Consider the following 13332-nt stretch of genomic DNA (forward strand, 5'->3'; position numbering starts at 1 on the left):
AAAAGAAATCATCAATGTATTAAATGGAGAAGGACATGTATTTTATCAGGAGAACTGTGGATTATCTCTTTGGAGTGAAAGAAGAAAAATTAACCAGTTTCATATTTGCCCTCTGATAAGTTTTCTCAGTATTCAACTGGGCCCCCAAATGGAATTAGCCTTCCTGGAATTCTCAGCTATTTCTTTTGACATTTTGCAAAAAAGTAAATAAATAAATTATAAGTATGACAAGTGAAATGAATAGCTCCAGCCGTGACAAGCCAGCAGCATTTCCAGATTTTGTACTGCATTAAGGATTTATTTTCACTTTGTTGCCTAGCAGAGAATTAATTGCAAGGTCCAGCAAAGCTTCCCATATTTCCCTAGGACGAAGTCAGAGATAGGCTCCAACACTCAGCACCAATTTAGGAAAGAATGGCAATGTTATCTGGATAGGTGGTAAACTTTTCAATTCTGGGAATGTGTGTCTCTGAGGATCGATGTCACTAAAGGCAGATAAATGCATCAGTGAAACTAATGATATAAGAACATATGAATATGAGATTGACAGTTAATTCATTGGATTAATTAATTGAGCAAATATTTACTGAGGTTCTACTATGTGCTACCCGTTCTGCAACACACAGAAGATATGGTAGGGGACAAGACAAACGCTCAGCATTCAGGGAGTTTACAATTTTAGTAAGGAGCTAGACTATGAACAGACACAGATAAAATAATTTCAGAAAGTGGAGAGTGCTGTGAAGGAAATAGAAAGGGCAAAGTGCCTTCCAGGGGTGTGATGGCTAACTTTCTATGAAGGCCAGTGACACCTGAAATGAACCAATCACATAAAAATCTGGAAGAAACATCTTTCAGACACGAGAAGCCAGCAAGTATAAAGGTTTGGAATTGGGAAAGAACTTGACACATTCAAAGAGCAGAAAGAAGGTGTGGGTGACTGGAGGGTAATAAGAGGTCATCTGGCAGAAGATGTTGTTGGAGAATTAGACATAAGCCAGGTCATTTAAGTCCCCTTAAGACCATGTTACAGTTTGAATGAGTCCGAAATGCAGTGGGACTCCATGTGGAGGACAAAAGGGGTGTTGAATTGAATGGGAATTACCATCTACCTTAAGGGAGGATGCTTAAGGTAAGAATTTCCCTCCTGACTTTTCTACTAATCCTATATAATAAAAGCCTAATATGCAAATCGACCGAACGGCAGAATGACCAGTCCCTATGATGGGCACTGACCACCAGGGGGCAGACACTCAATGCAGGAGCTGCTCCCAGTACGTAGGCCCCAGGCCAGACAAGGCGGGTGCCAGCAGGGGCCCCTGATCACCCCACTGGTCGCCCTGCAAAGGGAGGCGACTGGAGGCAGCAGCAGGGGTGAGGCCAGCGAATGGGCGGTGCCAGGCCAGCCAAGGCAGGTGCCATCAGGGGCCCCGATCACCCTGCCAGTCACCCCACATATCAGTCCTGATTGCCGGCCAGGCCTAGGAACGCTACCCATGCACGAATTTCGTGCACTGGGCCTCTAGTAATAACATAAGACCCTAAATATCTACTTAACCTTCTTGGAATTTTAGCTTATTTCTTATTGAACAAAGAGTACTGCCACTCTTTGTCAGGTGCTGTGCCAGATGCAGTATATACGTTATCTCATTTAAAACTCCCAATAACCTCATTTAAAACTCCCAATAACCACATTATCCACATTTTACAGAACAAGATACATACTCAGGTTTAAATCGAGTCTCCATAAGCCACTCCTGTCGCTTGCTGTGGTGTTTCTTGGTATATGTTGCTAGTTTAAGACAGCATTTCTTGGCTGCCACCCAAGGGCATGAAAGACATTGAATGAGGGATCCTGGATGGATCCCCTGAAGATCCCCTTACAGCTGAGAACCAGAGCAGTTTGGATGACTCTGCAGCATTTACCACTGAGAACATGGGCCTTGGGAGAACATTGAGTTCAGAACCAGAATCCCAAATCACCACCATAAATCTGAAATGGACTTGATATTTGACCCTGAAGACAAAACTTCTATAGGTTTGGTATCTTTATCTGTTAGAAAGACACATGATGCTAACTTCCTTAGTCCATCTTTGGGGTGTCCCAAGGATGAATAGGACTGTCTTAACCCCTGTTCTTTATTCTTTATTTCAGTTACAGGGTTTGAAATGTCCTTGAGAGCAAGGCTATAATAGGTGTTATAAGCTCCTTTAAAAAAAAGAAATGGCACCTAAATTCTCCTCTCTCTCTCTCTCTCTCTCTCTCTCTCTCTCTCTCTCTCTCTATATATATATATATATATATAATATAATATAATTTACTTACCTCTCCCCTCCTAAAAATATAATTGGCCTAGGTGACTGTGAAGGAAGGAGTCAAAGCTAGCAAGTTCCCTGGTCTAGCAGGGCTGCCTGTTGGGTTTGTGCCTCCAGCACATCAGATGGAGTAGGAGGAAGGGGGTGGGGTGAGGTGGAAGCCACCTGTCCAGAATGTCACTGTTCCCTGGCAGAACCCTGGTCAGCTTCCTCTTGGAGTCACAGATGGCCGGGACAGGAGCACCAAGCCTTTCTCTGCAGCTCCTGCTCTCCCCTGCAGGTTCAGCCTGAATGGAAAAGCTGTGCTTTCTTTGCTGCCCAGTGCCTTGGAGGCCCGGAAGCTTTACCCATCTGGGGCATTGTCTCTGAGGAAAGTCCTAGACAGGTTCCCACTCCTCTTCTGCCAGAAGACTCAGCCATCACCCCTTCTGAAGTTCTTTGACCAGGACAGCCATCTAGGACTCTAACCTCTGGATCCCAAATGCCAGGCACTTCCTGTCCACCTGGTTGGAAGCTACCTTTTCCAAACCCCTCACCCTCCATATTCCCGGGGGCCATATCTCTTTAGAGAGATGGTGAAAAGTTCCCACCATTTGCTCCTAGGGTTGGAGCCTTGGTTATTTTAACCCCTGGAGAGGCATCTGCATGGAGAGTGGCCACAGGGTGCTGACCAAGGTGCTGACCACCAACTAGGGAGGGAGGGTGAGGGGGGGCACCATTGCCTGCAGCCAGTACAGCGCTTGGCTCCTGCTGACTCAGGGGATTTGTATTTATTTCTATTTGGGGCTACTTCAGCCTCAGCTTTGCCTGCATTTTTCTTTCACAATTGTAAAAGGTGCCTTAATCTGAGAGTTTGACTTCAGGTGCTTGGGAGAGGAGGAGGAAGGGGTGATAAAATGGCTCAGTGTCCCTCTGTCTGTCTCTCAGTCTCTCGCACACTCACACGCTTGTGCTCACTGTGCTGGGAGGGAAGCAGAGCGCAGCATGGGCTGTGAGTAGGGGCGGTGTGTGCCGGGAGGCTTGGGGTGTAGACTAGCTCCGGTACTTGAATGGGGAGGGCTGGGATTCCGGGCGCTCACCCCTCCTTCCTCCGGAGCCAGCCAGTCCCTCGGCAGAGCGCTCGGGCTGCGCTGATTTGCTCTCGGGAGTGCGCGATTTGCATATGACTTGCCCATTTGTGAATTTGGCTCCCCAACTCTTCGCTTCACTTCACCTGTGCCTCCCAGTTCTGCGCACTTCACCAGCGCCTGCCCGCCTCTCGGCCACCTCTGCCGCCCGCGGCCACCTCCTCTCCTGCTCTCCCTGCTCGCCCACCCACCTCTCTCCGCCCCGTGCCACGTTGGCTTGGGTAGCTGCTCTGCGCTGGGTTCCTCTGGCTTTCCTCTTTCCCTCCGGTCCTCCTGGTTCTCTTCCTCCGGTGGCTGCTGCTGCTGCTGCTGCTGCTGCTAAACCCAGGAAGCCAGCGGAGGCTCCGTGGAGCTCTTCCAGAAAGTGCAGGGTTAACAGCCTCCCTGCCCTTCAGCCAAGACAACTACAAACGGGTAAAGAACTCTCCCACCTGCAGCCCCCTTTTGCTTGGCACTTCTGCATTGCATCGCATGGAAGTGGAAAAGAAAAAAAAAATCTTCAAACTGCTTGGATGTTGGGATAAACTAACCTGAACCTACTTGGGTGTCCTGCCACCTCCTCTTCTTCCTTCATTTCCACCTTTCCTCTATGTGGCTTCTAGGAACGTGCAGTTAAATAATCAGATTTGAGTTGCCTAGAGATCAAGAGGAAGCCCAGCGCCTCCCCTGACATGTTGGGCATTACCGGGCTCCCTAGGAGGGCTGCTCTACCCGGGTGGACTTTGGCGTCCTAAATTTAAGCCCCTAGAAAGCTGGGGCTTTTGCCTTCTATCTTACTTTTTTTTTTTTTTTTTTGAGTAGTATCTTTTTTTTTTTTTTTTTTTAACTGATTCATCACCTGCCTTGAAAGTGCTTATTCCTTCCCTCTTTCCGCAATTTGGGCAAGTCTTCCTCCTGCTATGATGGGCCCCTGGGCATCATGAACTTCATTATTCCTCACTGGCTGGGATTCAAACTGCCTATCTGTAGTGGTCCAGTGCGTTGACCATGCACCTGAGAATCCACCCAAGACGGAGCCCTCCTCGCCGGCCGGCCTGGACGCTTGGGATCTGGTCCCTCTTCTGGGGATGTATCATCAGCTCTGTGTGGAGTTCCTCTAATGTAGCTTCCTCCTCCTCCTCCTCCTCTTCCTCGCCGGGGTCTCACTCTCAGCACGAGCACCATTTCCATGGCAGCAAGCATCACTCAGTGCCTATTTCTATCTATCGCTCCCCAGTATCCCTGCGAGGAGGGCACGGTGGGTCTTTCTGCTCTTTATTCTTTTAATGGGGCATAGCCATTCCTTAACCCATTCGCCTTTCAGGTAATGTCAAGGGTGGGAAGAGAGTGAAAAATGGCATTCTAAATGATGAAAAGCATTACATGTGCATGAGGGAAGAAAATGACCAGTTTCCCCTTAAAGACTAATGCTAATGCTTTCTGCCCCCGCCCCCCAATTTCCTCTAATGTATTCTCCTCTCCTTAGCTCCCTTTCCCATCCCTGTACCAACACCACATTCTCCCCCTTTTACAACCTCCCACTCCCTTCACCACCCCCTCCCACAGGATGGTAGGCAACTATCAGATAAATCCCCAGTGCTGCACTTTGAGAATTCATTCATTCACCTTGCTTTCACCCTTCTTCTTTGGGAGCTAGTCCTGGGGAAATAGCAGATAGCAAGAATTCTTAGGTCTTCAGCTAGAAGTTGTTTGAACTGCTGGAAAGTGGCCTGTGTGGTTAAGATCATGAGGAGAGGGAAGAGTAGCTGAAGGCAGAAAATATAATTAATAACCAGTGGCCATTATTGTTCATTTGGGCAGCTTTAGGTTTGTCCACATGTTTGATAGAAAGAGTAGCTATCATAAAAACTGCATATCTAATATTGCTACCAGAGAGGAAGCAATCTATAGACAAGGCAAAGTCCATTTATAATTGACCCAAGTGTAAATTATAGTAACTTTGATTCCACCATTTATGCAAATGCTATTTCAGTTGAAGGTAGCATGGGTAAGCTTGTTTAAACAGTGCATGTCTGATGTGTTTTGCTCCAAATCATCCTTTCATAGCTATTGAAAGAAGAGATCTATGGCTTTTAAAAATATATTCAGCTCTGTGCAGGCTGCCCTGGAAAAGCTGATGTCTGCCTCTAAGGTAGGAGCTTGCTGTAGTAAAATGTTCTAAAGGAGAGAGCTTCGTTATTTGTTTACTATGCACTCCACTCGGAATGCGAGGAGAGTAGGAATCACAGAGCCTGGCTACAGGAGCAGCCCTCCAGGGAGCTAGAGGAGTGAATGCACCAGAGGTCCCCTGCCCTAGCTTGTATTTTGAAGACCTATAGCATGCAGACCCCATTGGGAACATCAGTTCTTCCCGCTGCCTCCTAGCCCTGGGCTCCTGCTCCGTGCTGTCTGTTGCTTTTAGTGGAAGCACATTGAGAAAATGCCAGCACGTATTCTGGCTCTTTCGGGCTCTCTCTTTAAATTTCATTTGATGGAGTTGTCAAACAGCTCAGAGCTTGTAGAGCTGGTGGAGGGGGGGGGGGTGGGGAGGAGGGAATGCTTGATCTTGATCTGGTTTCTGTTTTCTTTGTGACTCCTGCTGAGGCTGATGTAGGCTTTCTTTAAAAATCACAGCAGCCTCTCCTCCTCGTCCCCCCCCCCCAAACAAACAAACAAACAAACAAAAAAACTAGGAGAGGAAAGAAACACAACCACCAAAAAAGCAAAAGCAATTTCATTGATAATGGAAACTGTTAGCTCCAAAGGGGAAGAGGGACTGGGAGTGGAGGTGAGATTGTAAAGAGTGGGAAAGAAAAGGAGGGAAGTGGGGGGTGGGGGAAGCCAGACAGACTTTTACTAAGAGCAGCCATACTTAAACACGGAAACACTCAGCAATAATTAGCTAAATTTTGTAAATGATCAGCAGGGAGATGAAGATTATGCTTAGAAGCTAGAGGCTGGCAGGGTCTGGATGTTTCCTGTTCAGGATGTAAAGGGTTAAAAACAGCTAGGAGTTAAGTGATGGAATTTGCAGAGCTCTACTTCCCAGGGTTTCCTAAATCATTCAAGTTTCTCTCTCTCTCTCTCTCTCTCTCTCTCTCTCTCTCTCTCTCTCTCTCTCTCATCTCTCTCCCCCTCTCCTTTCCCGCCTCCCTCCTTTTTCTTTCTCTCTTTCCCCCTTCTCCCTCCCTCTGTCCTAAAGGTGTTGAGTCTTGCAGAGGTTAAACACTCTTCTCTATTTACTTCTCCAAGTATCCATTTGCTCAGTACCTTCTAAATCTTTTTGACTGGTTCCCAATCTGGTTTCTCATTACCCTGCATCTGATAAGATCCAGTATGATGGAAAAGAAGAACAAAGCAAGTAAATGACTAGAGATCCCAGCAAAGGCCTCCAGATCCATCAGAGCTATAAGATGCAGTAAACTCCTCAGGGGTCTGCATGGCTAAGATAGAAAAGCTCATGAATTCAACTCTTCAGTATCCCTTTTCAATCCTGAAGTCCCATCCATCCCATTGATTTGGGCTTGGAGACTGAATGCATCTATATTAAGTAGGCTTCTTTCATATTTAATTAATGTTTTTGAGCTGGAAATCAAGAGAAGCAGTGATCAACAACCTTTGATTCCAGTTCCCCTTCCAAACTGAGACCTTTTGAGTTGTGAAAGGGCCAGTAGACCCCCTCAGTGCTTTGCTAACTTGCCTCTCATTCTTACTGGAAGTACACTTGTTAGTCCCCTCCTAGTCAAAGACAAAGACTTAGCTGATAGCAATTGTTTTAAAAAATATTTTGGAAGGAGGTGGTGGTAGGAGGCATAGCACCATGAGACTAATGGTTGTTGCTAATAGTTTTCTGCCAACCTTATTCCAGAGTTAAAAGCAGCAGTCTCCATTGTCTGTGAAGAAGTAAATGCCCTTTGTTCTGGTATAAAATTAAACACTAGAGGCATGAGTCCAAGAACTTTCTTTGGACTGAAGGGAGATTTTATTTGTTTGTTTTCTGTTCTTCTTGCCCATTTCCTGAGAAGATAAGTCCTCAGAGTTACCCTTTTAGTCAGTTGTTGCCACACACACACACACACACACACACACACACACACACACCCTCACACACCCTCTTCCAAACCATCCTGCCCTGTAGTGGGATTTACACTAAGACGGATAGAAGAAACAGAAATTCTCCTAACAGCATTTGCCCAGACTTGGTTGCAATCTTTAGAGAATTATGTATAGATTTGCCTAGAGCAGTGATGGTGAACCTATGACACGCGTGTCAGCGCTGACACGCGTAGCCATTTCTGATGACACGTGGCCGCATGCCAAGGATGAAACATTTGCTGCTCCTGAGGATGAAACATTTGCGACTAGAGTCTTGGAGTTAGTTTTTTCCTCAAAGTGACACACTACCCGAGTTATGCTCAGTTTTTTGGCGAAGTTTGACATACCAAGCTCAAAAGTTTGCCCATCACTGGGGCCCTAGAGTCTTTATCCATGGCACCCTAGAGAAGGGTGAGCTCCTTTATGGGTTGGGGAGACAAAGTCACACCTGCATGGGGCACCCCAAAATAGTCTCAGGTTAAGATTGTGTCTCAGGGGAGAATTAAGTCTCCTCTTAACTGGAATCTGGTAAGCTTCTCCCCTTCTCTGAAGTTCCCTACTTTTTTTGTGATCTATTCAATAGTCATTCAATCAGCCTTGTGTATTTACTATGTGCCAGTCTGTGTGATATTTGCTAAGGATATAAAACTAAATGAGATGTTGTGGTGTTCAGCTAGGGAGAATTTCAGAAGTATTTTGATCATTTAAGATAAGTGCTTCTGTCATTTAAAAAATAGGGGGAGCAGGAGGGAGACCCAGATATCACACTATATTAATTAATATAAATTATTCCTTTATAAAATGAAGATTTGCATTTTTCTGTTATTCCAGATATCCCTACAGGTATTTTCATCCTTAACTTTATTGCCATACTTAAATATCATGCTTATCAAAACTCCTAAGTAGTTTAGTGGTATGGGACACATAAATACTAAAATACATTTGTTTACTGACCTTGGGAGTTTTGTATATTTCTTTTTCTCTTGCTTGCCTTTAAGAAGTCCAATGTCCATCTGTCTAAAAATAATGCTTTAATACTTAGAGTTTAGAAAACAGGATTCTCTATGGATCCTGGGTCTAGTATGTGTCTTGCATTTTATCGTCCATAATATAACAGACTTTCTTGACTCCAGGCATTTGGGAGAACTAATAGAGAACATAACTCAACTTTAAAAGGGAAAGTACCACAATATATTTAGAGGAAAGTCTCTTGCTCAGAAACTAGGGTGTGTATGTGTGTGGGTTGCGGGGCGGGGAGAGATATGTCCTATCTGAATCATCTTAGCAGAAGCGGTGGTGGTCCCACTTGTGGCATATCAGCCAGGACCTTCTTGTAAGGAATTAGACTGCTCATTCATTGTCACAGACAACTGCCTCTTAAGTTTTCCCAGCCATGGGGCTTGTTTTGCTCTGATCTATTGAGCAGTTTCTTCTGCTCCGCCAGCTGCTTTCTAACCACTTTCTCTCCCCCTTCCTTCTTGCGATTCAGTTTGCTGAATAATTCATAGTGTTGGTTGACAGATAAAATGATAAGATGTATATGCCTTTGGCCTTGGTGATAAATTAATTAAATCGGTTTCTCCTTTTCTCTCTCCTCCAGATGCATTGTTTTTCTTCTCTAAAATTTGCTGGCAAGTGGTGGGTATGGACATTAGCATGTTCTTAATAAACGAGCATAGGAAGTTTATAATGTTGTAGGGTAAATTTCTTTAGGACTTTCAACACAGATCATTGATTGGGGTGAAGCTGAGGGCTGCCATATCATAGGGAGAGAAAATGAGATCATTTGAACAATTCTTTTTGGGGTCGGGGGAACCTTTACCAAACTGATGGCTGGCTGGAATTCCATAGTAAGAATTTTATTCCTTTATTGTCTGATTTTTTAATTTGGAAGAAGTACCACATTTCACTTTACATTTTAGTAAATGAATTTACCAGGTCTCAGAAAACTTGCCTCGCTGGACCTTGGGTCATCTAAGAGGGAAGCAAATGTTTGAAGACAAACCATTAACTTATTCATATTTCCCTCCCTGTATTAATTTGTTAGGGCTGCCTTAAATAAAATCACAGCCTGCGTGTCTTAAACCACAGAAACTTATTTTCTCACAGCTCTGAAGGCTAGGAGTCCAAGATGATGGTGTCGGTAGATTTGATTTATTCTGAACTCTCTCTCCTTCGCTTGTAGAGTGATACCTTCTCATTGTGTTCTCAAATGGCCTTTCATCTGTGTTCATGCACCCCTGATATTTTCCTGTATGTTCAAATTTCCTTTTCTTATAAGGACACTTGTCCGATTGGTGAAGGCTCACCCAAATGTCTCATTTTAACTTAATCACCTCTTTAAAGGCACTATCTCCAAATACAGTCACAATCTGAAGCATTGGGGATTAGGGCTCCAATGTATAATTTTTTTTTTTTTTTGGAAGGGGCATAAATTAGCCCATTATACTCCTTCTCCTACACCTTCCCCCCAGACTCTGTCATTGGGAAATAAGTAAAATTATATCATTCTGTGAATCTCTATTGAACTCAAACTTCCACAGTGGAAAAATAAAACCTTCAGGAACAGTGGTAGCAATTTACAAAATTGATAAGGTGGTGCCTCAAGAGGAAACATTCTATTGATGTACAGTATATATGAAGAACACAGCACCAGCAGCTTCAGTTAATACGTGTGTTTGCTTTCCTTCTAGTTGATCTTGTGTGACTGAGTCTGCACTTTCATGTGCTTGTATACTAATTCTGACTATAGCCATGTGCTCTGCAGACAGATTCTAATGTCCACATTCTAAAGCTCCTCTTCTTGACCTGCTGCCATCCCAGGCCAGGGACATTCCTGCCCTCGCAGGGTCTTCCTTTATGAACTACAGTTGCTCACTATTTTCTTTTCCTAGACACACACCACCAACTCCTTTCACATCTCATCTTTCATTGAATAAAAGCAGGTTAAATAAGTAGAAATAACTATGTTTTTGGCAGCTGAAAAAATATGTATCAATTTCATTTTTTTCTGTTGGATTTTTATATTGTGAAAGCTCATTTTAAACTATAAATATGCAAAAACCTGTCCCCTTCATGACATGGTTATGAGGCTTGGATGAGATGCTTGAAGAAATGGCTTGTAATTGTAATACCCTTGCAGTTATAAATCCCAAGCAAGGTACTTAACTCTTTGGGGAAAGGAAACAGATTGTTTTGTTTGTTTCTGCATTCAGATACTTCTGAAAAATGATTTTAAGAATATGTGCTTCTGAAGATATTTATTATGATAACGGAGTTCTAATGGGCAGTGTAGTGTTAGGTGGGGTGGGAGCCATCACTCACAGGATTGGTTGGAGGAAATAGGTCCCAATCTTTTTTCTGTCACTTAGGAATGTTGTGAACCTGGATAAGTCACAAGACTTGACTAAGACTCAATGTATTCATTTTTACATGGAGAATGGCAATAATAATACCATACATATGTCACAGAATTGTGTGGGAAATTGAGCAAGTACATTGTAAAACACTGTGTAGAGATTAAATACATTAAAAGAAATATTTCAATGAGGACATTCTTTCAGTTGCTTTACAAATTTGAGCTTCAGTGTTGACTGTTTGCTGGTTGGTAGTTTGAGCTAAAAGAACACAAATATACTAATCTTCATTTCCCTACCTGAGTAACACTTTTGCCCTCTATGGGTTACTTCATTTACTCACTATTTCTTTAGGGAAATGTAAAGGAGAAAGCCTTAACTTGCATTTCCTTGTTTATGGCACTAAGAGAAAATTACATATGTGATCAGTTTTTGCTTTTTGATAACATGTAGAAATCCATGCCAGGGAAATGGTAGCCTACAATAACAAATTATAATAAACTGATTAGATGCTCAGCAATCTGGTGGAGTGAAAAGGGTGTGAGGACTTCAAGAAATATTCTGAGACCATTTTGAAAATTTAGAATTGGATCTTGTTTCTAGTAAACTTGTATAGAATTTAAACATTCCTATATGATGCCTAGTAGCCATTAAAAAAACTAAAAATCATAATCTAGTTTATATTAGGAAAAGACAGGTCTTTTAGGACTATCATTTTCAGATCTGAAAATGGAGAACTCCTTATATGACATTTCTGATACTTTTACTTACCAGGACTCAAGGGTTACAGGGGAAGTGGAAGCACATTATGCTGCTGGAACCCTTAGAGTTGACTTTGTAGAGCACAAATGTAAAATCAGCATTCTTATGGAGAAGACATTATGCTGGGACATAGATCTTACTCCTAGTTTTCTCCCTGACCAACCCTGTGACTTTAGATAAGAAATTACTATTTTTTAAAATTGTATTAATTTTTTTATCATGTAGACATTATGCGGGATATCTTGATCTCTCAACCTATTCTTTTTCTTTTACATGTAGTTTTCTGTGTGGTGTGTAGTGTGCATGTGCATGCCTTAATACCACATTAAGCTGGGGAAAACTATCTTTTTAATTTTTGCCTCATTTCTGCAATAAGAGGGTTGAGTTAGATGATCTCTCCAAATGGCTCTCAGCACTCAGTCTGCATGATTTTCCAAGCTGTATGTCTTTAAAGACACCACTGTGTATCTTAAACCTGAGCCCACAGGTTTTCCAGTACTTTATAGGTCTGTTTTCTTGGCTGTCATAATAAGTTATGCCAAAGCCACAAGCCACACTTTTCTCTTTTCCGCTCCAACAGAAGCAGCATAATGTACAAGAATGGCACACTGTGATGTTCTAAAGCCCACAATCCAGCTTCACTGCAGAGTCACGCCAAGAGGGGGAGAACACGACTTTCATTTAAACACACCTTATTAATACTAGAAAGGAGCTCTGTGTTGTGTTTAAGCAGCTCTGCTGTGTTTAGCCCTATTGGAGCCCAGGGCAGAATAGCAAATGCATTTATAAAGACCAAGTGGTTTATTTCTATTTACATTTGGAGTTTTGAGAGGCTTGCCTGGATCATACACCAACATATTATCACACCTAACTGTGCACCCGGCTCCCTTCCAGGACTTTGCATGTATGATTTCATTTAATCCCCACACGCCTTTACCATTAATAAGGTTACTACCATTTCATAAATGAAAGCAGTGAGACTCAGGCAGCTTAAGTGGCTTGACTAATGTAATGTAGTGGTAGAGCCAGGATTCAGACCCATTCTGACCACAAGTCTCTTGTTCTGTCTGCTATACCACCAGCCCATTATCCCAAGAAACAGGCAGAAAACAAACCCAGCAAGCTCTTTCATCAGGAATAGAGTGCACAGATTAATGAAGCATTATGTTAATGTGTTTGACACACCTTTCCAAAATGTCTAAGAGAGTATCCCATTTATAATAAATATTTGAATGTCTGTCAGTTTGCTTGAACCCATTCTGACCCAAGGAGATACTAATTAAAAAGAGCAGACGGATCAAACATTCACACCCGATAGATGTTTTTTGAATAAATGAGTTAATGATTGAGGTTCCACATGATTGATTCCCATTTACCAGGAGAATAAGGGATGGTAGTTTATAGACAAGGCAAAGAGTAGGGAACATCCTGGATCCCTCAAAGCACACCAACTTGATACTTCAGGGATAATAGAGACCTTAGGGATTATCTGACTGCCTGATATTTCAGATGGGCAATATGGGGACCTGGCCAAGGACATCTAGTCAGTGTTGGATTCGGTTGGGAACTGGGCAGTCTGACTCCAAGTTCATCACCCTTCTTTCACTTTATTGCACAAAGGCCAACTGCTCACCTCTTCAAGACCCTGTCTCCAATTGCAACCTGGTCTCCTACCTCTCTTTCTGCAGAGTGCTCTT

At 43.2% G+C, this 13332-nt stretch overlaps 1 protein-coding gene across 18 annotated transcripts in view; it reads left to right on the forward strand.

The window, feature by feature from the left end:
• NRXN3 (neurexin 3) overlaps positions 1–13332 on the forward strand; it is a gene marked incomplete at both ends in the record, with an annotated part of 1469510 nt that overhangs the window by 938197 nt on the left and 517981 nt on the right. For 4 of the 18 annotated variants that reach the window (XM_079767577.1, XM_079767578.1, XM_079767579.1 and 1 more), the window contains one exon: positions 4431–4680. The exons of the other annotated variants lie outside the window; for them this stretch is intronic. In XM_079767577.1, coding sequence (XP_079623703.1) covers positions 4431–4680 — 250 coding nt within the window. Of the gene's footprint in view, positions 1–4430; positions 4681–13332 lie in introns of those variants that run through there. 18 annotated transcript variants of the gene reach the window in all.

Source organism: Cnephaeus nilssonii (assembly GCF_951640355.1).
Source record: "Cnephaeus nilssonii genome assembly, chromosome: 4".
In the NCBI taxonomy this organism is placed as follows: Eukaryota; Metazoa; Chordata; class Mammalia; order Chiroptera; family Vespertilionidae; genus Cnephaeus; species Cnephaeus nilssonii.